General features: G+C 46.4%; 1 protein-coding gene across 1 annotated transcript in view; it reads left to right on the top strand.

Annotated features, from left to right (window-relative positions):
* CERS3 (ceramide synthase 3) overlaps window positions 1–23414 on the top strand; it is a 57684-nt gene that overhangs the window by 9032 nt on the left and 25238 nt on the right. Inside the window, exons 3-5 of the mRNA XM_079764243.1 lie at window positions 11340–11513; window positions 18140–18254; window positions 22829–22947. Of these exons, the coding sequence (XP_079620369.1) occupies window positions 11341–11513; window positions 18140–18254; window positions 22829–22947 (407 nt within the window). The 5' untranslated portion in view covers window position 11340. The remainder of the gene's footprint in view (window positions 1–11339; window positions 11514–18139; window positions 18255–22828; window positions 22948–23414) is intronic.

Here is a 23414-nt window from a genome sequence, read left to right as displayed (position 1 = left end):
CTATTGCTCACTTTCTTTCAGATCATGCCTTTCTTTCAGATCAACCTGAAGACATTTCTATGTAAATGTCACTCACCTGAATGACAGAGGAACATGAACCCCCTCACCCAGCACATGGAGCTGGTCCCCTTCCCAGTGGGTACCCCCCCCCCACTGTTCCCTGCAGGCTCACACACAGTTTGGATTCATTCACACAGCTCAGGCTCGGCATCTGTATAATCCGTAGCAGCACTTCTGCCAACTGCATTTTTTGACAGAAAAAATTTTGAGGACATATCCAATAAGTCTTGGTATAAAGAAGACGACATTTCAGAAAGACGACTTAGGCACTTTATAGACCTAAAATCAGCCAATAGAGGAGGGCGCGGAAAATCCGCTTGGCACTTGTGCGCCCCCCTCCCCAGGGAGAAGGGAGTTGACAGTGCCAGGTGCCATCTGACCTTGCTGTGTGTGAGCAGTGTTTCCTCAAATTCCCAGCAACTCATCTGCATTGGAAGCAGAAATCATAGAGACCCAATGAGAACTTATAGCTGCATATCAGACAGACATGTAAGGACACCCCTTTGGGAAGAATGGATGTTTGAAAGCCTGGAAACCTGGGGAATTTTTTATTTTTATGTTACATATTCATGCAGTAGACTCAAGATTTTTTTCTTCCAAACACTTTTGCACACAAAATATCTCTACATTTGAAGCTATGGATTTCATCATTAATCCAAAAAAAGTATCTTGAGTAAATGAAACATTTTCTCTATGTTCCAGACTTTGTAGACGCCCTGTATCTCTGTCTCTGTATCTCTCTCTCCCCTATCTGGTAAAGATCTGGCCTTACACTCTTTTGTTTTGTTCTTTTCTTCGAAGGGGCTTCTTGCATTAGAGAGAGGCTGGACAGGAATGACTAGTTCTTCTCAGTGGTGAGAGTTTATGGTTATTTTCTCTTGGTGAATAAAAACAGGGCTGCCCGGCCGGTGAGGCTCAGTGGCTGAGCATCACCCTATGAACCAGGAGGTCACAGTTCGATTCCTGTTTAAGGGCACATGCCCGGGTTGTGGGCTTGATCCCCAGTGTGGGGCGTGCAGGAGACAACCAATCAGTGATTCTCTGTCATCACTGATGTTTCTCTTTCTTTCTCCTGCTTCCTTCTTCTCTGAAGTCAATACAAATATATTTTAAAGAAATAGTAAGGGCTGGTGTCCGTGGACAGAGGGAGCAGCTGGCTGGCCGAGGGAGAGAGCGGCGCCACCCGCAGCAGGGGCCATTGCCCGGCCTGCGCCGGCAGTCCTTGCAGAGGGAAGTCTGGCCATTTCTTGTTCAGGCTTTGTTTGTGCTTTCAAAGCCAAAGACGAAAGCCACTGAGAACGTGTAATGGAGCTGGTTCCTCTGCCCTCCTTCGCCGCCTCCCTGCCCTGTCCTGGGGGCTCTCAGACCCACTGCTCCCCACCCTCGCTGCGGATGAGTGGCATGTTTGTCATCTCCTCCTTTTCCAAGGGGCGCTGCCCTCTGTGGGGGCGGCAGGCGGCACTGCAGGAAACCCCGCCTTTCCACATTACGTAAGCGTGCATTTAAAAATATTAGAATGTGGGGCTTGCTTCATCAGTGTGCCTTAGTAACCCCGGGTCCTTCCCGGGGAGTAAGCCCTGCCCCTCCAGCTGTGAGGGAGACGGATGCTCCAGATTCCTTCCTGATCAAGATGTGGCCCCACGCCCTCGCCCTCGTGTGGGTCTCACCCCATAAAACGACTCCCGTGGAGACACTGCCCAAGGCGGGTCCCGACGTGGAAGAGATCCTGCTGTCCCTGAGGGGAGCAGGTGGCCCTCGTCCCTCTGAGAAGTGGCCGCCTCACCCACCCGGGGTCTGGGTCACCCCCACACCGCTCAGGGGCCCACGGGGCCATTGACAGAGGTGCAAACAGTGACCTCTGCTCTGACACACACACACAGCTTACTGGGCATTGACTATAGGCCGGGCGTTCTATAAAGCCATGTAGACACATGCCATTGTTTAATCCTGACCAAAACGAAAAATCCTTACCCCTATTTAAATGCCAAGATAGTCAGCGCGTGGAAGTCCCTTCTCCTGTGAGATCATGTAGCCGGGAAGGGGAGAGGATGGGCATTCAGAGTCCCAAACCCTAATCCCTTTTCTTACAAATAGGTTTATTGATTTTTAGAGAGAGAGTTGGGGAGAGGGAGAGAGGAGAGATAGAAACATCAATGATGAGAGAGAATCATGGATCGGCTGCCTCCTACATGCCTCCTACTGGGCATTGAGCCTGCAACCCGGGCATGTGCCCTGACTGGGAATTGAACCATGACTTCCTGGTGCATAAATGGATGCTCAGCCATTAAGCCATGCTGGTTGGGCCCAAACCCTAATTTCTGATAAGCCAATAGGCCTTGGGTTCCCACAGGTTCTTTCCTGGGAATTCCACCTCAATATGTTGTGGGGGAAAGCCTGGGTGGTCCCCTCGGGGGAACCTCATGGTTGGGAAGGTGGACTCTAGAGAACATGTACAGTGTCTCCAGGACATGCCCCTGGGCTTGCTGCTCCGCACTGTTTGTGCCCATTGTGTAGGCTCCCTCACTGCGAGGACATGACCCAGTGTTACCTCTTCCCAGCAGCACGCTGTGGAGATCTGGGCGGGCGGGGGTGGTAGTGGGGGGAAGGCGGCTGTGGAGGGTGCCCTATTGCTCTCTCTTGAGGAGTCTTTTGAAACTCATTGTTTAATCTCATTATTTAAACGAGCCTGACATGGATTCTTTCCCATCCCCAGAAGGTTAGGGTGATAAGATAATATTAGTATGTGACATTGACCCAGCGCTCCATTGCATTCAGATATTTTCACATACCTACAGCGGGTGTTTGCAGTAGGTAGAATCAGCAGCAAGTGAGCAAGGAGCATTCGGAGAGATGGAGTTGCCCAAGACCACTTAGCTATTACGTTCCCAGGAGGCCTGCACCCGGCATTCTGACTCCAGAGCCATAGTTCTTTCTCGAGGGTTTCAGCTGTTTGAAAGGCAGCTAGCTACCCGAGGTGACGTGTGAAGCACTGGATCGGTTGTGTTTTTTTTTCCTTCGTTTTTCATTTTATTCATCAACTATGGGTTTGCCATTTGTATAGCAGTCTTACGGACCCTTTTCCCCTGGGACTAAGTGACAGGGAAGCTCCTGCAGCTCCCTTCAGCGGTGCGCGGGAGGGCCTTGCAGACAGGAAGCCCATCTCGGAGGCTCAAATGGGAAAACTTGAGTCGGAATCGGGGCCTTGCCTCGGGCCCCTCTGTGAGTCACTGGCAAAGAGGTTCGCAACTCCCTTGCTTTTGCATTCATTACTCACTTGCGACTGGGCCTAATAACAGAGTAATTTGTGAAGCAAGACGTGTGACTCACCAGGCAGGGGAGGAGAGCGTGCATGGGATGATTTGGTGCAGAGGAGCAAACTATTTAATAGCAACTGGAGAGGAAGTGCTGACGTGATCCTAACTGGGTTAGATTTCTGTGCATTGCAGTACCATTGCCTGGTTACCCAGCATCAGTGTACATGTAGACGGCTAAAGTTACCTTAAAAAAAAACAGGTGGGGAAGAGAATGCCAGCTTTGAGAGCAGATTATTCGTTATCAACCCCATGTCACTTTCTCGTGGATTTCCGCCCAATGCTCTTGGGCTCCTTTCCTCTGAGCCCTGGGAATTGCACTCTCCTAAGATCTGTCTGTGCTTGGCTTTGCTCCACGTCCTTCTGGTCGCAGTCAGACCTGTTTTTCCGCCAGTTCCTACCCATGTATCAGCCTGCGGAAACTTCCATAGCCACCTGCCTCCCTCCTGGTCCTCCGCTGGGCCCTGGCCATCTGTCACTGAGCGCCCAGGGCGGAGACCAGCCAGCGTCTCCGAACAGGCAAAGAGGCACCCAGAGGAGTAACATTTTGGGGACTCTGCCTCCTTAAACTGCATTTTGCGCCTTACCCTTATTACCTCTAAGTCTAAAGTCAGCAAGGAAGCATTGTTTTTATTAAACATTTTTAAAGTATATATTTTACTGATTTCAGAGAGGTAGAGGGAGAGAGTGCTAGAAACATCAATGATGAGAGAGAATCAGGAATCATCCATCGGCTGCCTCCAGTAGGGGACGTACACAACCTAGGCATGTGAATCGAACTGTGACCACCTGGTTCATAGGTCGATACTCAACCATTGAGCCACACTGGCTGGGCAGGAAGCATATTTCCTGTTTTCTTTGAAACTGCTAGAATACCAAAGGCTGTCCTGGTTAGCGTACGTGTGTGTAAAGAGGCTGAGATGAGTTTTATGTAGGTAACAGACTTGCCTTACTTCAAACCAGCTATTAGCTTTTGCATATTAAACATTTATTTTACAAAAACGTGTTTGGGAAGCTGCCTCCCCACCATGGGAGAGGCGGTGGAGAAGAGCCTTGGCCGTGCCGTCCCCACGTGGCGTTTCTTCCCCACGCAGCCGCAAACGGTGCTGTTCTCGGAGTAACACTGCACTGGCTCCACATTGACATCAGGACGGGCCGCTGAAGTGCAGGGTCGCTGCGGGAGGAGCCCGATGAAGGCACACTGTGACCTTTCTCACAGGGCAAAGGAAGCATGGCGCGGAGAGCAGCACCAGGGGTAGCCCTGGCTGGAAAGAGAACTTGACCATGTAGACGCCAAGTGCCTAGTTGGCATGTTAAGGGCTTATTAGTTTTGCTGGGAAAATATGCCTATTATGTTTGCTAGCGATGAAGAAGTACCGCCCAGTGGAAAGCGATGGTTGGCCAGCGGGCCTTTCTAGGCTGTAGGATCAGTGGGAGCAAAGTGCAGGCGCACAGCCTCCTGACAGGCCGCGTCCTCCTTTAAGCTGCGAGCGGACTCTGCGTACAGATGGAAGGGAGCAAGGCCACGGCGCGCCCTCGGAGTGGGCATTTTAGAGGCCTTTCTGACTCGCTCAGGATAACTTGAGCTCTTGGTAATTAGTATTCGAATAAGCACATCAAGATGGTTGGATTTTTCCATCAGGGCAGTCTTGGTCCAATCAGGATCGGAGTAACAAAACGCCGGCTACGAGGAGCTCTGAAGAGTACAGGAATCACCGCTATAGGAAGCTGCAGGGGCTGGCGGAGCCCCCAAGGAAGACAGCCCCCCCCCCCCCCCCCCCCCCCCCCCCGCCGCGCCCAGGCTGATGTGCAGATCCTGATGCAGAGGGTGCAGAGTCTTCGTTGCTATGGTACCCACAGAACTGGCTGGAAGCCAGCCCTCTGGAACTTGCTGGAGATCTGCCCTCTTTGTTCACTGGGAGTGTCAGCTGCCACAAAACTCCTAAGGGAGGTGCCAGTGGCAGCTGCTGGCTGCTGGGGGCGGTGGGAGCCCTCACTGGGAGCCCTCCAGGGCCAGAAGCACCTTTCTTTCTTCCGCAGTGCCTCTCTACCACCCTCTGCTGGCAGAGAGAAATAAGTACAGGGACCAGGCCCATTTCACAGAGCAGGCAAAAAGGGTGAATTGCCCCTAAAACCCATCCTCCACGGGCGCTCCAGACTGGTCCCCCTGGCTCAGTCTGAGCAGCTGTCTCTCATTTGTAGATTTTGGTGTGTGTTTATTTCAGAGAAGAAGGGAGAGAGGGAGGGAGGGAGGGAGGGAGAGAGAGAGAGAGAGACAGACAGACAGACATACATCAATGATGATAGAATCATTGATGAGCTAGCTGCTCTTGCATGCCCCACACTGGGGATGGAGCCCGCAACCCAGGCATGTGCCCTGACCAGGAATCAAACCATGACCTCTTGGTTCATGGGTTGACCCTCAACCACTGAATCATGCCAGCTGGGCTGAAGTTTATTTCTCTTGCATGTAACAGTCCAGGTATCACCCCCCTTTCCAGCTGTCAGGAAGGAAGACAGACAGAAACCAGGACAGGCAGCTTGGTCGTTACGAAGCTTACCCGGATCAATTCCTCGCCTGTGTCGCTGACCCAGACCCCACACGGCCAGCGAGGGAGGTTGGGAAACGTTGACTCACATGCCAGGGCAGTCATGAGCCTGGTAAAACTTGGGGGTGAGGGCCTGTGGCTAAAAGGCAGAATGAATGGATACCTAGGGCATCCTGATACCCCTCGGTGACATCTCTGAGGTGACACCATGCTTTTGTTGCAAATACTCTGAGTTTTTCTGTTTTTTTGTCTCTAAGTCTGTTCTGAATTTCTTCAAGGCTTATAGCGATATAATTGGAAAATTTAGTATGAGAGAATTACTTGAAGCTGTTTTGATCTTGCTGTAAGTTAATCACTTCTTACACAAAGTACAGTTGTTTTTGCTCTTCCTCTGCAGTTTTTGAACATTTCCAGGCCTTGATGCACTAACTGAATCATAACAAATGTGCTCCCGAGTTAAGTTGCTCTGGCGCTTGCACTGGCTCATCCATGCGAAATGGCCCGATTTAAGTTGCTCTTAGAAGTAGGATTCCATTTGGCTCTGTCCTTGCACCGTGGACAGAACGCAAGTAGGGGCTCCTGTTTTCCTTCGTGTTTTATCTTAAAGGCATAACCAGTATTTTGGGCCAAGTTCATAGAGTTCGTTCCAAAGAAAACACAAACAGACTCAATGTAGATAAGCATGTTTACCTGACCCCTGCTCCAAGTTTCAAAAATCGTTTGGCAACTAAAAAAAATGAAGTTATTTGTAGATAATTAAATTAGATAACATTTATGGCCATAGCATCTCTTCTTGATTTTTCAGCCCCAGTAAGTTTCCCATCCATTCATTCAGCAAACCCTTAGTTAGTGTCTGTGTGTGCAAGCTTTGGGCATGCAGTAGTGGGCAGGCCGGGCAAGGTCCCCGCTCTCCTGGGGCTGACTTTCTCTCTTTTTAAAAAATGTTCAGAGTGGGAGGAGGAGGGAGAAAGAGATAGAAACAACAATGATAAGAGAGAATCATTGATTGGTCACCTCCTGCACACCCCACACTGGGGATCGAGCCTGCAACCAGGGCATTAGCCCCGAGTTGGGAATCAATCCATGACCTCCTGGTTCATAGGTTGATGCTCAACCACTGAGCCACACCAGCCAGGCTTGACTTTCTCTTTACCGAGGACCCTGGCCTCCCTGTAGTCTGGTCACCTGACCTCCAAAGCTCTCACTTCCTCTCCCGCCCTCCAACCATGTCATCCTCAGGTATTGTGAATGTGGGTTGTAGAATGTCTCTTCCCTTCACACACCTTCCTTCAATTTGACTTGTCTAACTTCCCAGTTCTCGTCACTGTCCTCTGTCGGAGTGACATTTTCTGTTCTGTAGAGACATTTTCTTGTCACTCCTCCACTTGAGAGAGATGTTCTGTAGGGTGAGCCATCTTCTGAGCTGGTGGATTTGCAGCAGGCATTATGTGGTAATCACCAGAAACGCTGGAAGCCCCACCCCAACCAGGAGTTCCTACCTCAGCAAGAGTTCAAGCGCTGTATTTTTATTTGATCTTTTTATTGATTTCAGAGAGGAAGGGAGAGGGAGAGAGAGAGGAACATCAAGGATGAGAGTCATGGATCGGCTGCCTCCTGCACACCCCCTACTGGGGATCGAGCCCACATCTGGGCATGTGCCCTGATGGGGAATCAAACAATGACCTCCAGGTTCTTAGGTCAACACTCAACCAGTGAGCCAAATGGGCTGGGCAAGTGCTGTATTTGTAGTACTTCACAAAAATGTTGCTTCAAACAGTGGTCAACTTGCGGCCCAGATGGGTTTATTTCTTCATTCCCAAGGTCAGCTTTAATGGTGTTCATCCGAGAAAGTGGCTCAGCAGGCTTCCTTCACCCTGTTTGCTTCTGTATCCATGAGGTCAGACACGAATGAGTCAGAAGAACCTACATTAGTGAGAGTGTCTTCCTGCAAACGACTGGCAGTTGGCGTTGAAAATAGGGTTTAGACATTTCACAATAATAGCAGGTGGGAAAACACAGCTGGGCTATGATGCCACGTCCATTACCGACACTTCCCTAAATAGAGAGAAATCAGTGCAAGCATTTTTCTTGTAAATATTTTTAAAAATAGCTTGACATTTTTTATATCCATAAAAATTGCAGTCCTTAAGAAAGTACAAGCGATGGGAAAAGGGAAGTTTGAGAAACTGATGAAAAAAGGGAGTGAATAAATCTGTCTACTTCCCAGAGAATACCATGCAGAGAGACTGAGGAGTGTTAACTGAGCTGACAGTTTTTCAGGTGCCAGAAAGGCCTAGAGTTCAGCCAAAGAAATGAAGATGAGAGATGGGCTGCAAGTTGCATGTGAGAGTCAAACTGTCCAGAAAGTGACTGAGTCACAGGAAGGCGTCTCCCCCCCCCCCCCCCCCCCGCAGCGACAAATTCATTGTTGCCAATGCTCAGATTTTTTTTTTTAGAGCAGTAATGTGTGGGTTTTTGGAAAAATATATGTTTTTATTTATTTTTAGAGAGGAAAGCAGAGTGATAGAGAGAAACATCCATACGGAGAGAGAATCATGGATGGGCTGCCTCCTGCACGCCCCCTACTGGGGATGAGCCCACAACCTGGGCATGTGCCCTGAGTGGGAATTGAACCTGTGACCTGATTCATGGGTCGATGGTCAACCACTGGGCCACGCCGGCTGGGCTGTGGGCTTGTTAATGCAGGTATCTCCCTATGTCAATCCTTTCTAATTCTTTTTCCATCTGGATATTGTTGAAGTATTGCAATACTTAGTCCGGTAACACAGCACAAAGGTCTCATTCCGCTCACCGTGTCAGTCATGGGTTTTGCACCCCACCCAGCTTCTTGCTGAGGCTGTATCGGGGAGGCCGCAGCCTCTTTCACACTGAAGGACAAGAACAAAAAGCCCTCAGTTAGCAGTGACTATGAGGGCCACTGTCAGATTTGAATTTAGAGCCGGGTCAGAAATGGGGGAGGAAGAGAAGAAAAGGGACAAATGGGTGCCCAGTGTCAGCGAGATGAGATCAGAGGCTAAACAGAGGGACAGGCTGCCAGCCCCTCCTCAGTTATTCCAGGGCGTCCCTGCTTCTCCCATATGCTGTGGAAGAAAATCCTAATCCAGGCGCTTCTGCTACGCAGCTGAATTGAGCTGTCCATTTCGGTCAAGAAGGTCAGGAAATGCTAGGTGTGGCTCAGTGGTTAAGCGTCTATCTATGAACCAGGAGGTCACAGTTCAATTCCTGGGCACATGCTCGATCCCCAGTGTGGGGTGTGCAGGAGGCAGCCGATCAATGATTCTCTCTCATTGATATTTCTCTCTCTCCCTCTCCCTTCGTCTCGGAAATCAATATATATAATTTATATATTTAAAAAAGAAGGTGGGGAAACAAACACCAGGTGTGTCAGCCAGTGCTCTTGGTCGTAGGCAACCGTGTCCACCTCTTACCATCAAAGCAACGGACTTGATTGGCAGTGACTCCCAGCGTGGGAGGGCGGTGGCCAGACTTGGATGACTAGAGACAAGGCGGTCAGGAGGCCAGCAGGCGGAGAGACAGCTGTATTTTTTAGTAGCTGCTGCCGCTGGACAGCGCTGTTGGCTCCAGCCTCAGAGTCCCGAGAACAGCATCCAACTGGCCAAGCCGAGGCCATCCCAGGCCGGCCGCCAGCAGATGGGGAACTGTCCACCTTGGCTCGGACGGTGGGAAAGATGGATTCCCTGCTACTGTGAGGGCCGGGTGCTGGCTTCCTCCACATGGCACTTCCGGTGTGAGGGGGCCAGAAAGGTGACTCGAACGGAGGGCAGAGGCCTGTGGCCGTGCGGCAGGAGAGGCTAATCGCACAGAAGGTTTTCACTTCGATGAAGTCCAACTTAATCTGTTTTATATTTTGTCACTTTGCTTTTGGTGTCCTACACAAGAAGGCTTTGCCTAACCCAGGGGTGGGGAACGTCCGGCCCGTGGGTCATATCAGGACCGAGAAATCATTTGGTTTGGCCCTGCCAAGGCAACCGCAGGAGGGACTCAAAATTCAATAAATCTAGGAGCTGTTTTCCTAGCAACATAAATGTATAGTAAGTGAATTATATTAAGCAAATGATGTTATAAGTATCCAAATGGCCCTTGGCAGAGGAAAGGTTCCCCACCCCTGGCCTAATCCAGGGTCACGGACATCTACTCCTTTAGAATCTTCTAGTAGTTCTGTAACTTTCGTCCTCATTTTCAGGGCTGTGATGCATTTTGCATTGGCTTTTAACTCCTTTGGAGCAGCAATAATGGATGCTCAGTGGCAGCTCGGGAAGAAAAAGTGAATAATGAAGATTTCCTTATTTTCTCAATTTGAACGGCATTTCCCAGGGGCCCACCCTCAACTTCTGAATTCTTTCCGTGTCTGTTTCCCTTTCAATGTGTTTGGCTATTGGGCATTGAAGTTACTATGGCTCTCAACACATCTTGATTCATTGCTCACATGTGGTGCGCAGGGCATTATTCAGAGCAGCGACTCCTACATAATCCCCGTAAGCTGTTCATTTAATTATTTAATCAGAACGATAAAGTTTAGCTACTCATTTATTCACTGAATTATAAATGTTATAATAAATATAAATTAACAAGTATTTCTATTTCACTGGACAAATTCACCTGCACTGCCTGGAATCATGTTTTAGGAGTGACCAAACTTTTATATAGCAATTATTATAACAACATAAAAAAAATCTTGCCCAGCTGGTGTGGCTCAGTGGTTGAGTGTCAACCTATGAACCAGGAGGTTACGGTTCGATTCCCGGTCAGGGCACACGCCCAGGTTGCAGGCTCGATCCCCAATAGGGGGTGTGCAGGAGGCAGCTGATCCATGATTCTCTCTCATCATTGATGTTTCTATCTCTCTCTCCCTCTCCCTCTCCCTTCCTCCCTGAAATCAAGAAAAATATGCTTAAAGAAATACTTGTTGGCATGGACTAATTGGAACGAATTTTAATATGAAGTAAAATGTGCTTGTTCTGTATCTGCCGGAGAAGTTCTTAGGACTCTAGTGAAAATGTATTCATATTTGGAGCTGTCGTGGTGCTGACCTTTGGCATGTTGAAGTTGTAGAGGTTATTTTTCATACCATAGAATCACACAAGAGGAAGGTGTCTACCCATAACAGTAACATGTTGTACAGAAAGTATGAACAGTGCTGTTGAACTTCAGTTTGCCCACCACGGCCAAAATGGTTCTGTTGGTATTGGCAGAGCAATTCTCATTGACTGCAATGAAGAGATGTGCAACCCATCGCATAATACTATTCTGTTGTTACCTTCTCTCCCCACCCCCAACGCAGAACTGTCTGGTTTCGGCATTTTGAGTAAAGATTCTCATTGTTATCTCAGTTTTATTTGTCTTGCAAATCTAATGTGTTCTTTTTCTGTCTCTCTAGAATGTTTCAGACGTTTAAAGACTGGTTTTGGTTGGAAAGATTCTGGCTCCCTCCAGCAATAAAGTGGTCAGACCTCGAAGATCACGATGGACTCGTCTTTGTAAAACCCTCTCATCTGTACATGACCATCCCATATGCCTTTGGCTTGCTGATTATCCGACATTTCTTTGAAAAGTAAGTATTGCTTGTGTGTCTTTCCTTCCCATGCCCCTTCCTGGTCCCAGCTGTAGAATGAGAGAGTCCTGGTCAGATCCTTGAAGAATCTGCTGTTCAGAGGTTGCCGCTAATGGGGTGCAGATCCTGGGGGGGCGTGCATGAAATCAGTGCACACCAACTGTTACCTAGGAGCCGAACAAATAAAAGGAGAAACAAGTGCTTTAGTTGCACAGTGAGAAAATTGAGGCCGAGAGGTTAAGTATCACTGAGCTTATTAGGGTCAATGACAGCGTGGGAACCCGACTCACGTTCCCTGGGCCAGGTCTGTGACAAAGGACACGCACCCCAGAAAGGCAGCGCTAGAGAGCTGTGATTAGAGGGTGCGTTATCATTTCCAAATGCCTACCAAATAGCAAATATGGCTCCTTAAAGAGCAGACTTCATCTTGCTTTACTCATCGTTTATTTTAAAGGTTTATTGAAAGTTTTAATAGCCGCCCTTCTTTCCAAGGTATAAGGAAATCAAAGAAAAAAGTAGAAATTTGCTTTGTCAGGAAAAGCAAACTTCTTTTTTCTTAATTTAAACAGATATTACTTCCAGCCTTCTTATTAAAACTGCGCTAGTGTCATGATAACAGGAGATAAATGTCCATCTGTAATCTCTGTAGCTGTCTCGGTTTCAAAAACCTGTTATTAGCACATTATTTTTTTGGAGCAAAAAGAATATTTGAATGTCAAGACTTGGAAAAACTTAAGACGAAATCCGATAAAGATCATTTTGTCCAAGACTAACCGTAATGCAGATCACATGTGCATAACCATTTGCAGGGCCCTTATCTCCAGAGTTAGCTTGACCGGCTCTGTTTCACGGGCTGCCCCACAGGTTTCTGTACAAACAGCAGCTTCCCGTGGGCCAGCCACGTGCGTGCTGTTGGGAGGCAGAGGAAGCCCCCGATGCCACGAAACCCGAGCGGAGAACATCTGCCAACATGCCTCCTTTCTGACAGTGGGTTCTGCTTTTCCCTCAGATGTTTGGGTTCGCCAGGGAATGCATAGATAACAAAGTAGGGTTCCCCTGCCTACCGCATTAGCCAGTTCCTCCTCCCTGGCCTGCAGGGTCGCTTTCCTTGCCTCGCGCGCCCGCCGGGTGCTCTCTGCATCTGGCACCCAGGCCCTCTGCTTATTTGCATTGCAGATCTCCTACCTTTTTGGGTGGACAGCTCCATTTTTTAGGTTTTGATCGGGACAGAGAACTAGGAAATTCTTCTGGTTGCCAAAGCAGCGCAGCTGTGGAGGACCAACTTGTTCGCCTTGGTCTTGGCCTCGCCAACAACAATTAGGAAGGAATCCAATCCTCTATTAATTCTCACGACCATTCCTGATGCCTCTCAAGGGACTGAGTCAAGTCAGCATCACCTTTATAACTTGAACTCCCAGGAACTCACCCGGAGGGAGCTCTTTCCGTTCTGGGACGCTGCAGAGCACTGTATGTTGTTCCACGCGTCTCATCGCTCTTCATGCACGAGAAAGGTTAACATGGGAGAGAAAGCATGCTTTTAAAAACATGTATATTTTTTATCGATTTCAGAGAGGAAGGGAAAGGAGAGAGATAGAAATATCAATGAGAATCTTTGATCAGCTGCCTCCCTCACGTCCCCTACTGCGGATCAAGCCCACAACCGGGGGCGACTGGGAATTGAACCATGACCTCCCGGTTCATAGGTCGCTGTTCAACCACTGAGCCACGCCAGCTGGGCGAAAGCATGCTTTTTGAAAAATAAGTTATATTTTTTCCAGGGCTTCTATATCGTTTGTATTAGATTAAACCATTTACGTCATAAGTAAAATATTACTGACACCTTGCGTTTGCATAGAAACTTATAGTTGAAGAGGTACATAAACTCAGTGGAGAAAATGAGAGGTAAGTGACCCGGCCAAGGTGAAACAGGAAGTATGTAAGGAGGAGATTTGGGACTTGAACACACTTGTTATAACATGAGGTTTAGGGTTGTTGGTTTTCTATTTTCCCCATAACTTCTCGGACTTCCACAATGAACTACCCCTGATGGTCAAAGAGAGTAAATTATTATCTCTTAGGAATACAGAAGACATAGCCTCAAGGGATGATAGCAAATGTGAAATTTTCTGAACTATCTTAAAAATTCATGTAGCCCTAGCTAGTTTGGGTCAGTGGTTAGAGCGTCGGCTGGCAGACTGAAGGTCGAGGTTCAGTTCTGGTCAAGGGCATATACTTCGGTTGCAGGCTTGGTCCCAAGCCCTGGTTGGGGCCTGTGCGGGAGGCAACCAATCGATGTGTCTCTCACATTGATGTTTCTCTCTCTCTCTGTCTCTCCCCCTCCCTTTCACCCTCTCTAAAAAGCAATGGAAAAATATCCTCAGGTGAGGATTAACAACAAAAAGCAATTGATGTAAATTTGACACTGCGTTTCAACATATCCTATGTTTATCGCGAGAAGGCTTCCTTCTGTTGTCCTAGGAATTGTGACCAGGCCTGGTGGTTTGGCTGCTCACTTTTATCCTGTAGTGCTAGCCAGGAGCCATTTAAAACCAGGAAGCGGCGCCCCTCCCTTTACGAGCCGTAGAGAGCCAAGTGGAGACAGATCTGGTAAAGGACAAGCAAGTCCCTCATTTGAAAGTAACCGACATTTGCTTTGTATTTTAGGATTTCCTTTCCTTACAAATGTTAGTTTGTGGCTTATGGTTGATTTTGTGTGTGTGTGTGTGTGTCTAGAATTGCAGTTTCTAACCAGTGTATCCAGGCACTCTGCATTTATGTGTCTCAAGTGTGATTTAAAGGGATCTGAGCTACTCAAATTTAAACACTTGTGGAATAAACACATTATCTCAGAGTAAATTATGTTCCCAGAATAGTCCAAGGCAGGGGTGGAGCTGGGAAAACCAGAAGGTCATCACTTTTCTTTCACTTAGTTGTGCAGTGAATAGATTCCCCATCTTTATCACTTCTGCTCGGCAGCACAGGGCACAGGGGACAGCAGGTCCATCATTCCTTAAGGAAGGGAGGGTGCAGCAATCTCCAGGAGTTCAGGAAGGCTTGCTAGCCCGGCCGGCGTGGCTCAGTGGTTGAGCATCTACCTATGAACCAGGAGGTCAGGGTTTGATTCCTGTCAGGGAACATGCCCGGGTTGTGGGCTCGATCCCCAGTAGGGGGCGTGCAGGAGGCAGCCGATCCATGATTCTCTCTCATCATTGATGTTTCTATCTCTCTTTCCCTCTCCCTTCCTCTCTGACATCAATAAAAAATATATATATATTGTTTTAAAAAAAGATTACTACTGTCCTCACTGAAACAGTCTCCAAATTTGCACCTTAGACTTAAGTGTTACTGCGATTGCATTGCTCCAGGCGTTCTGCTTTCTCACATAAAACCCTCTGACCAAACTCTGGTCAAAGAGCCTTCAAATCCTCAGGATCAGGGAAGCAGTCCCATGCAGTGGGCTATTGTTCCTGTGTAGGAGACGCACTTAAACCTCATCTGCTTAATATCTGCCTAGGCCTGCCTGCCTTTTGTTCAATAAAATAGTATTGAAAAGAGGGGGGACCTCTGGGATTGCAAGGCTTTTGGCTCACAGGTAACCCAGGCCGTGCCAGGTAAAGAGGGGGCGATTGGGGTGTCCGCATGGGGCCGTCTGAAGGCTCGGTTCTGCAATAGTAGCAAACCTAAGAGACCCTCTCCTGGTAATTAACCTCGCTCTGAACCATTTACATGGGAGCAGAAGTCCATGTGTTGTTTTTTTCTTTTTTTCCTCTTGGACTTTTTTCTACTCCATATCAATAAAATGCAAGTTCAGGCGAGCCTGGACATGTTAAAAAAAACAAGGCCGTATTTCTCTTGTTTAAATTAATATAGATATGTTTCTCATATCACCAAGTATGCTATGGATGTGTGTTTATCCACTGTGTATACTTATCCACATACTTACTCTCACATGACCCTTCAGAGGGAATGTTACACTCATCTGGCTTTGAGATTGGCTGTGTTCCCTCACCACATAAGTCTTCTTGGCTCAATTCTGCTCTGCTTTTTCATTTCTTTCTGATTTCTTCATTTCTAACATTCGAGGAGATAGCACTGAGTGATTCTGATGGAGAACACTACCGTATTAAACCGTTTTGTATCTGTGTTATTCTAGTAAAAACAATGAGTTTGTTCTCCAGTAACAATTCTCCACTAGTAGGTTGGATAAATGAACCCATTCCACTCTTTATCCAAAACCCTGTCAGATACATTTTTTGAGACTTTGTTAGTTTTAAGAACACATTAGTTTTTGTTTTATTTGGACCTTTTGTGCAAATGGGGAGATAATTAATCATATTTCCGCAATCATGGCACGCTGTCTTTTGTCTGTGTTAAATAAGACCTCTTTTGATTGATTGATTGGAATTAACTTTTTCACTAATTACCTTTTATCCTCAGTTCCTAGTCCCATTCCCCTCCCTGCTGGGTTCTCATGTTTTTGATGGCTTTTTGTTTGTATGACCCCATGAAACATGTGCATAAACATAAATTGTATGTATTGTTAGCTGACACGTGGTACGCGATGAGACCTTATTCTGTTGCTCCTTTTCCTGAGTATGGCACTGTGGTTTATGATCTGTCCACATGGCTCTGTGTGCATCATTAGTTTGTTTTCCTGTGCCTCTGACATGTATGGGCCCTTTCCAGGAGCACTTAGTCCATCTGGAAGTTGGACTGGTTTGTGCATTTTATCAGATTATCCTAGGAAATTTTTATTCAACTCCTATGGTTGTAAAAAAAAATGAATTGAAGGGCTAAATGGTCATTCATAACTAAAATTTCCAGCATTTAATCAAACACAGAAACTCCTCAGTAAGGATAAGAATAGATCGACCTGGCTGAAGATGGAGCCTTTGTTAGAACTGAAGGAAGAATTGGGATCTATTATTATTTTTAAAAAATTAGTTTTATTGAGATATGATTTATATAACAAAGTTCATCCAAAATTGGATGCATTTTGACAAATGTATCCAGTCATGTAACCATCACCACAATTATGACGGGAGATTTTTATCAGCCGAAAAACTTCCCAGTGCCCCATTCAGTTAGCCTCTCCCCTAAACACCAGCTCCTGGCAATCACTGACACGCTTCTGTCCATATAATTTTGCCTTTTCTGGATTTCCTATAAATGGAATCCTTTGGATTATAATCTGTTGTGTCTGACTTGTTTTTACTTAGCATAGTGCTTTGAGATGTTTACCCACGTTATTATATGTACGTATAGTGATGCCTTGTCACGGCTGAGTAGTCTCTCAGTGTGTGGCTATACCACAGTTAATCTGTCCTCTAGTTGTTGGAAATGTGGACCATTTACACTTTTTGGCTGTTACAAATAAAGCTGTTATGAACATGTGAGTACAAGGATTGGTATGGGTATATTCTTTTGGTAACTAGCTAAAGTGTTTACTCTTCAGAAGATGTTATTAATGTTTGTATTTCTGTACAATAGATTATTAGTGAACAAGAAAAAGGAATGAACTCTGAATACATCCAAATAACTGGATGGACCTCAAAACCACTAGGCCAGGTGAAGGAAGCCCGATATGAGCAAGCACATATTGTATGAGTACATTGTATTTAGTACCCAGAAAAGTCAAAGCTCTAAAGACAGATCAGTGATTGCTGGGAGCAGTGGTGAGAGAAAACAGGGATTAGCAGTAAACATGTATGAGGAGTCATATTGGGTTGAAGAAAATACTCTAAAGCTGACTCATGGTGACGAGTGCACAACTTGGTAAATTTTCTTTAAAAAAAAATCACTAGCCAGTGTGGCTTAGTTACTGAGCGTCAATCCATGAACCAGGAGGTCATGGTTTGATTCCTGGTCAGGGCACATGCCCGGGTTGCAGGCTCCATCCCCAGTAGGGGGTGTGCAGGAGGCAGCTGATCAATGATTCTCTTTGATCATTGATATTTCTCTCTCTCTCCCTCTCCCTTCCTCTCTGAAATCAATAAAAATATATTTTAAAAAACAAAAACAAAAACAGGACTGGTAATACCAAGTGTTGGCAGGAATAGGGAATAACTGGAACTCTGGCATGTTATTGGATGGGATGCAAAATGGTACAACCACTTTGGCAAACCATGTGCCAGTTTCTCATAAACTTAAATAACATACTTGATGCACCACCCAGCAATCCCATTCCTAGACCTTTACCCAAGAGTGTGACATTTTCTCAAGTTAGAACTTCAAAAAGGAACATAGTAATTTCTGTAAGATAATATCACCAAATGAAACTTTCAATCTCAAAATATTTATTTTAATCTCTGGGAATCTTAATAAAGCTCTAAGTGGAATGGCTTATCTGAATTCCTGGATCTTGTGTATAAATATATTTGAATTTACAAAAAATGGACTATAAGGAACTGTGCTAGTATTTTATTTTTCAAGGTATTGCTTGCATAAAAGGTTTCAAAATTTGTTCTCCTTGAACTTAAGGCAGATAGCTGTTGGCGGTGGGTAGTCCAGTGACAACACGAACCAGTGACTGGGCTTTCATTTGGAATCCGAAGTCACCACCTGAGTTCTCTGGAGTCATTGTGGCTTCATTATCAGACTTTGAACTGTCCTTCATTTTTTTGTAGATTTATCGCCACACCTCTAGCAAAGGCTTTCGGTATCAAAGAGGAAGTTCGGAAGATTATACCAAACTCTGTCTTAGAGACTTTTTACAAACACTCTACGAGGAAACCATCTGAGGTAAGTTCATATTCTTTTGGAGGGATTTAAACATCTTCTTTCCTAATGTTTCTGTCATCTGGAGCTTCCCTCATCTGCGCAAGAAATCGGTGCCAGTTAACTGGTGAATGATTTGGTCCATTCAGATTTTTTTCTCTATTGATAGGTTTTATAGCATTCCAAGCACAGTATAAAATGGCAAATATCTATCTATCTATCTATCTATATCTATATATATAAAAGACTATTATGCTAAGTGTCCGTCCAGCCGGTCGCTATGATGCGCACTAACCGCCAGGGGGCAGATACTCAATGCAGGAACTGTTGTGAGGCACACTAGCCATTTACAGAGAAATGGCACTGCAGACCTGGCACCCACAAAGCAACACTTGGCTTCCCCCAAGTGGGACACAGGCCCTGCCACCACCCGGAGCGACACCCCACCAAATCGCAGCCAACGTTGCTGAGACCCCATGGCGCAAAATGTGGCCCACAGCCCAGCCCAGACCAGCAATTGTCACTGTGGGTGCCGGGTAATGACATCATGTAGCAACGCCGGGCTTCCTCTCCCTAGCAACAACTAGCCTCCTTGCAGTTTCTTCAGCCCAGGAACACGACTTGCTTCATAGCCGGGTGCAAACATTTCACACTTTAACCATATATCTCTGAAGCATTTTCCCGTGCTTCATCTCATTTGATTCTCACAGAAGTCTTGGTGTAGGTAGATAGGACACTCGGTGGAATCCTATTTTCTTTTCATTAGCTCTAAAACACAGATTTAGAAAGCTTAGAAACTTGACTCGACTGAAAAGAAGAAATGGTGGACCTTGAAAATGACTTCAGTTTTGTCACTGCACAGAATATAGTCAAACTCTGCTGCAGTTAAATATTTTACCCTTTGTTCTCCCTGTGTGATCTACAATAATCATCTGCTTCGTGTTGATATTTACTGCTGTGTTGCTGACAATTACCTGAAAGAGAAGTTGGAGTGCTTCACTGGGCTGGGAAAAGTTTAGCTAAATCAGAAAGCAGGTCTAATTAAGCACGTTTATCTATGTATATAAAGCTCTCACTGGCGCCAATCGCATGCGTGGGTTTCAATCTGTCATTGTTGATCATGAATTTGGTTGACACTTGTATTATAGAGAAAGGGCGAATAACGATATTAAAATATTTCTTATAATTAATTTCCTTTCAATGTGCACGAATTCGTGCACCAGGCCACTAGTTATAATATAAAATAACAAATGTGAATAGGTGGACTATTGTGTACAACTCTAATCTTGAACACTAACAATTAATGCTATAACTTGAGTATAAAGATCAAAATTTCATTTTTAATGGTAGGATATAAATAATATGTACTGCTTAAAAAAAGATCACTTTGAAGGTAAAGTAGCCCATAGCTGACAATTGTGATGATGTGGCACCATCAATATGCATTCCTTATGAACCGGTCCATTGTGGTGGCTTTTGTGTGAAGGACACTTTATTTTATCCAAGGCCTCAACACACATAGAATCTGTTGTGCCCCTGCCTGCTCCCTAGAGGTAGAATTTTTAAGAGTCACAATTCTCTTCACGATGCAGGATGTCCTTCTCAAAATGTAGTGTACTACATGTCTATGTACCATAGAAGAAGTTTTTAATCTAATAGTTTAAAAGAAATAGTGTCAAGGCAGGTCTAGATTCTTATATATATATGGAAACAGCATTGATGAGAGAGAATCATTGATCAGCTGCCTCCTGCACACCCCCTAATTGTTCTGAGCTGAAAGGGTTTTAGGGATTAGGTAATCTTTTCCTTCATGATCCAGGCAAGGAAGCTAAGGCCTCTTAGGAAGAAAGGGGGTGTCCGAGGTCATGCAGCTGAATGACCTTGGCTGAATCTGTAGCGGGAACCTGGCCCCCGCCCCCTCTCCAGCACTGTTCCTGTTATGCACACGTGTCTTCTTTACCTGTGAATAGAAGATTGAAAACGTGTTTCAGCAGCTGGAACACCTGGAGTAATTGTCCTAACTCAGTTCACACACAGCGTGGACATTTGCATCACCCTCAAACCAAGAAGAAAGATGAAGGAAAATAATGAAGATCTCTAACTTATATTGCTTGTAGATTATGAAATTGAGGCAATATTTGCAAAGCAGATCAAGATTAACAAGTTGTCCAAAAAATGCCCATACATTAAAAGTACTGGCACTTGGGAAGACAGAATATAATAGAGGAAGGCAAAGTACATGACTTCCTAGTGATTTCAGATGTGGAAACAAAATAATCTCATAATACCTCCCATAGTAACTTGGCCGGTGTCATACCAATAGCGTTTTGTCTGTATTTTGTCTTACACATAGCCATAAATTTGGCTGAGGTAAGACAAGTTGCTGGGAGAACTAAAAAAAAAAAATTGTGCTGCTTCGAGATCCGGGTATTACCTCTAACGACGTATTCCAAAGCTGTAACGGCAGAAACTGCAGCGGTGACACATGTGGGCAACACATGACTCCCTGACAGAGTTGAGTGTGTGGCGCTGAGGATGCTCCTCCAGCTGTTCTACGCGGCCTCGATAGAAACAGAAGTACTCAGTGTGCACAGCGCCGACTCCGGGCTGGTTAGCACAGGAGGGTATATAACATGGTATTGATGAGGCCCAAACACTGTGCACATCCGCTTCCCAGGAGGGTTCTGAGCTATGACTTCGCACCATTCTTTTGGGCCTGTGTATGTGCAGCTGCGAGGCCATTATTTATACATATGTTTACGTCTCTCTATATATATCTCAATAATAACTTCAAGATGTATTGGGAGTGAGCCCTGGTAACAGCCCAAGGGCCCTGGCCAACAGATCAATTATTCTGCTATTGATACAGTGGAGTAACGGCAGCACTTAGGGTTTAGCCCCTTCCCCGGGCAAAGCAGCAGCAAGAGCTGATGCAGAGAAAACAGTGTGTCGCTCCGGAGGAGCTCTGACGAGCACGTGGCCCTGGGAGACGGACAGAAAGCCACTCGCTGAGGTTCATGAAGGCGTTGCAGTTTGCTCGCCTGTCTCAGCCTTAGATTCAGACTTTTCAGAGCAAAGCACTCTCTCGTTCCGTTGATGTCACAGGCGAGTGTGTGAGAGCCAACGAGGTTGGGCCATCCTCTGCTCTCGCGGAGGGTTGGCTTGTAGGGCGAGGAGCAGGGTCTCCTGGCCCTCACGCAGGCCTCTCCTCCGGCCACGCTGCTGCTCCCTGAGGCTCCCCTGGTGTCGGAGCCAAATACACAGGCTGTGAGGACAGACTGCGGTCCAGACTTGGGCTCGACTGCAGGCGGAGTGGAGCTGGGCAGATGAGCCGCTCTGTGCCTCAGTTTCCCCCTCTGTGAATTGAACATGATAACATTGCTGATCTCACAGGGCTCTCCTGAGGATTGAATTAAGTTATCTTTTATGGTTTTAAAAAAAATTGATTTTAAAGAGAGAGGAAGGGAGAGGGAGATAGAAACATCAATGATGACAGAGAGTCATTGATCAGCTGCCTCCTGCATGCCCCTTACTGGGTGGGGATCGAGCCCACAACCCAGGCATGTGCCCTGACAGGGAATCGAACCGCCATCTTTTGGTTCCTGGGTTGATGCTTAACCACTGAGCCCCACCAGCCGGGCAGTATTTCTTGTACTCACATTGGAAAATGAAAGATCAAGAAAGCTAGTGCTTAAAAAAAAAAAAAAAAGACAGAGCTTATTTCACTGTGGAAGTGGAGAGTAGTGTGGGTTTACCACACAGCCTGTGTGGAGAGAATGCAGCTCTGAAACAGACCCGTCCGCTCAGTCATTCCTGTTTCCTGCCTGGCCTGTGAGAGCTTCAGGCCTGTGACCTTGGAGCTAATCCATTGTCCATACCGTTTCCAATTTTCAGTCATAGCCTGCAGCTTCTGCTGCCCAGAAGAGAAGCAGTCAGCATTTTTATATTCTGCAAGCATTACTTTGATGATCGGAATTCTTTCAGATCAGTTTGAATTAGGCTCTCCATCTGATTCAGTGTGAGAGTGACAGCCAGCACCTGTGTGAGCTGCTCCCGTGTTGTCTTCTGGAGCTATTGGACCATGTAAAGTAACAGAATATGCACCAGCCCAAGTTCTAGTCCTCACTTGGCTACTGGCTTTCCATCTTGTGCATTTACTTAAACTCTCAGTGTTCCAGTTTTCTCACCGGAAAAACGAAGAGATTGGGTTTGATCGGCATGTTAAGCTTCTCCTCTGCCTGGTCCCTAGGACGCCCGACATAACATTGAGCTGAATGAGCTCGCTCACTATGCAGCCTGAACATATGTGTTGCTACTAACTTATGGAGAATTGCTCTCTCTTTGGAAGTTAAGAGTTCTGGGATACTAACATTCTCTATGGTTTTGGGGGGCATGGTGTGTGTGTGTGTGTGTGTGTGTGTGTGTGTGTGTGTGAGATCCATAAACAAAAGAGGTAAATTCTCTGGCTCCAGTTCGAATGCTGAGTCCCTCTCCTCTCCAGTGCACCAGCTCTCGTAATCCAATCACACTATTTCTTGACTGCCTGCCAGTCTGACTCTGCTCTTCATCACTCATTCACCCGTTTCATCCCTTTTCAGGACGATGTTTATGGCCTGGCAAAGAAGTGTAACCTGACTGAGCGCCAGGTTGAAAGATGGTTTCGGAGTCGGCGGAATCAGGACAGGCCTTGCAGGATGAAGAAATTCCAGGAGGCTTGGTAAGAAGGACAGTCCAGCTTTTGAAGTGCTACAGTTTTTTAAAAAATATTTTTTTTTTATTGATTTCAAAGAGGAAGGGAGAAAGAGAGAGAAACATCAATGATGAGAGAGAATCATTGATCGGCTGCCTCCTGCACGTCCCCTATTAGGGATCAAGCCCGCAACCCGGGCATGTGCCCTGACTGGGAATCAAACCGCGACTTCCTGGTTCATAGGTCAATGCTCAACCACTGAACTGTGCCGACCGGGCGAACCCTACTTTTTTTCTCTATCAAAACAATCCTGGAAGACAAGCTGTCATTCAGCTTATGTGACCATGTTCAGGAGACACTCCTGGGCTCAGAGTCCAGACCTGTACTCTAGCCTTTTAGTGCTCGGCTGTGTGAACTGGGAAAACCCCGGTGTCTTGTTTCCACAGTGGGAATATGCCCACATTCCCCTTTTCTTAATGTGTGTGGGCGTGTTG

Source organism: Cnephaeus nilssonii, assembly GCF_951640355.1.
Source record: "Cnephaeus nilssonii genome assembly, chromosome: 24".
In the NCBI taxonomy this organism is placed as follows: Eukaryota; Metazoa; Chordata; class Mammalia; order Chiroptera; family Vespertilionidae; genus Cnephaeus; species Cnephaeus nilssonii.
The sequence above is the reverse complement of the archived record's forward strand: the minus strand, read 5'-3'. Positions and strand labels throughout refer to the sequence as shown.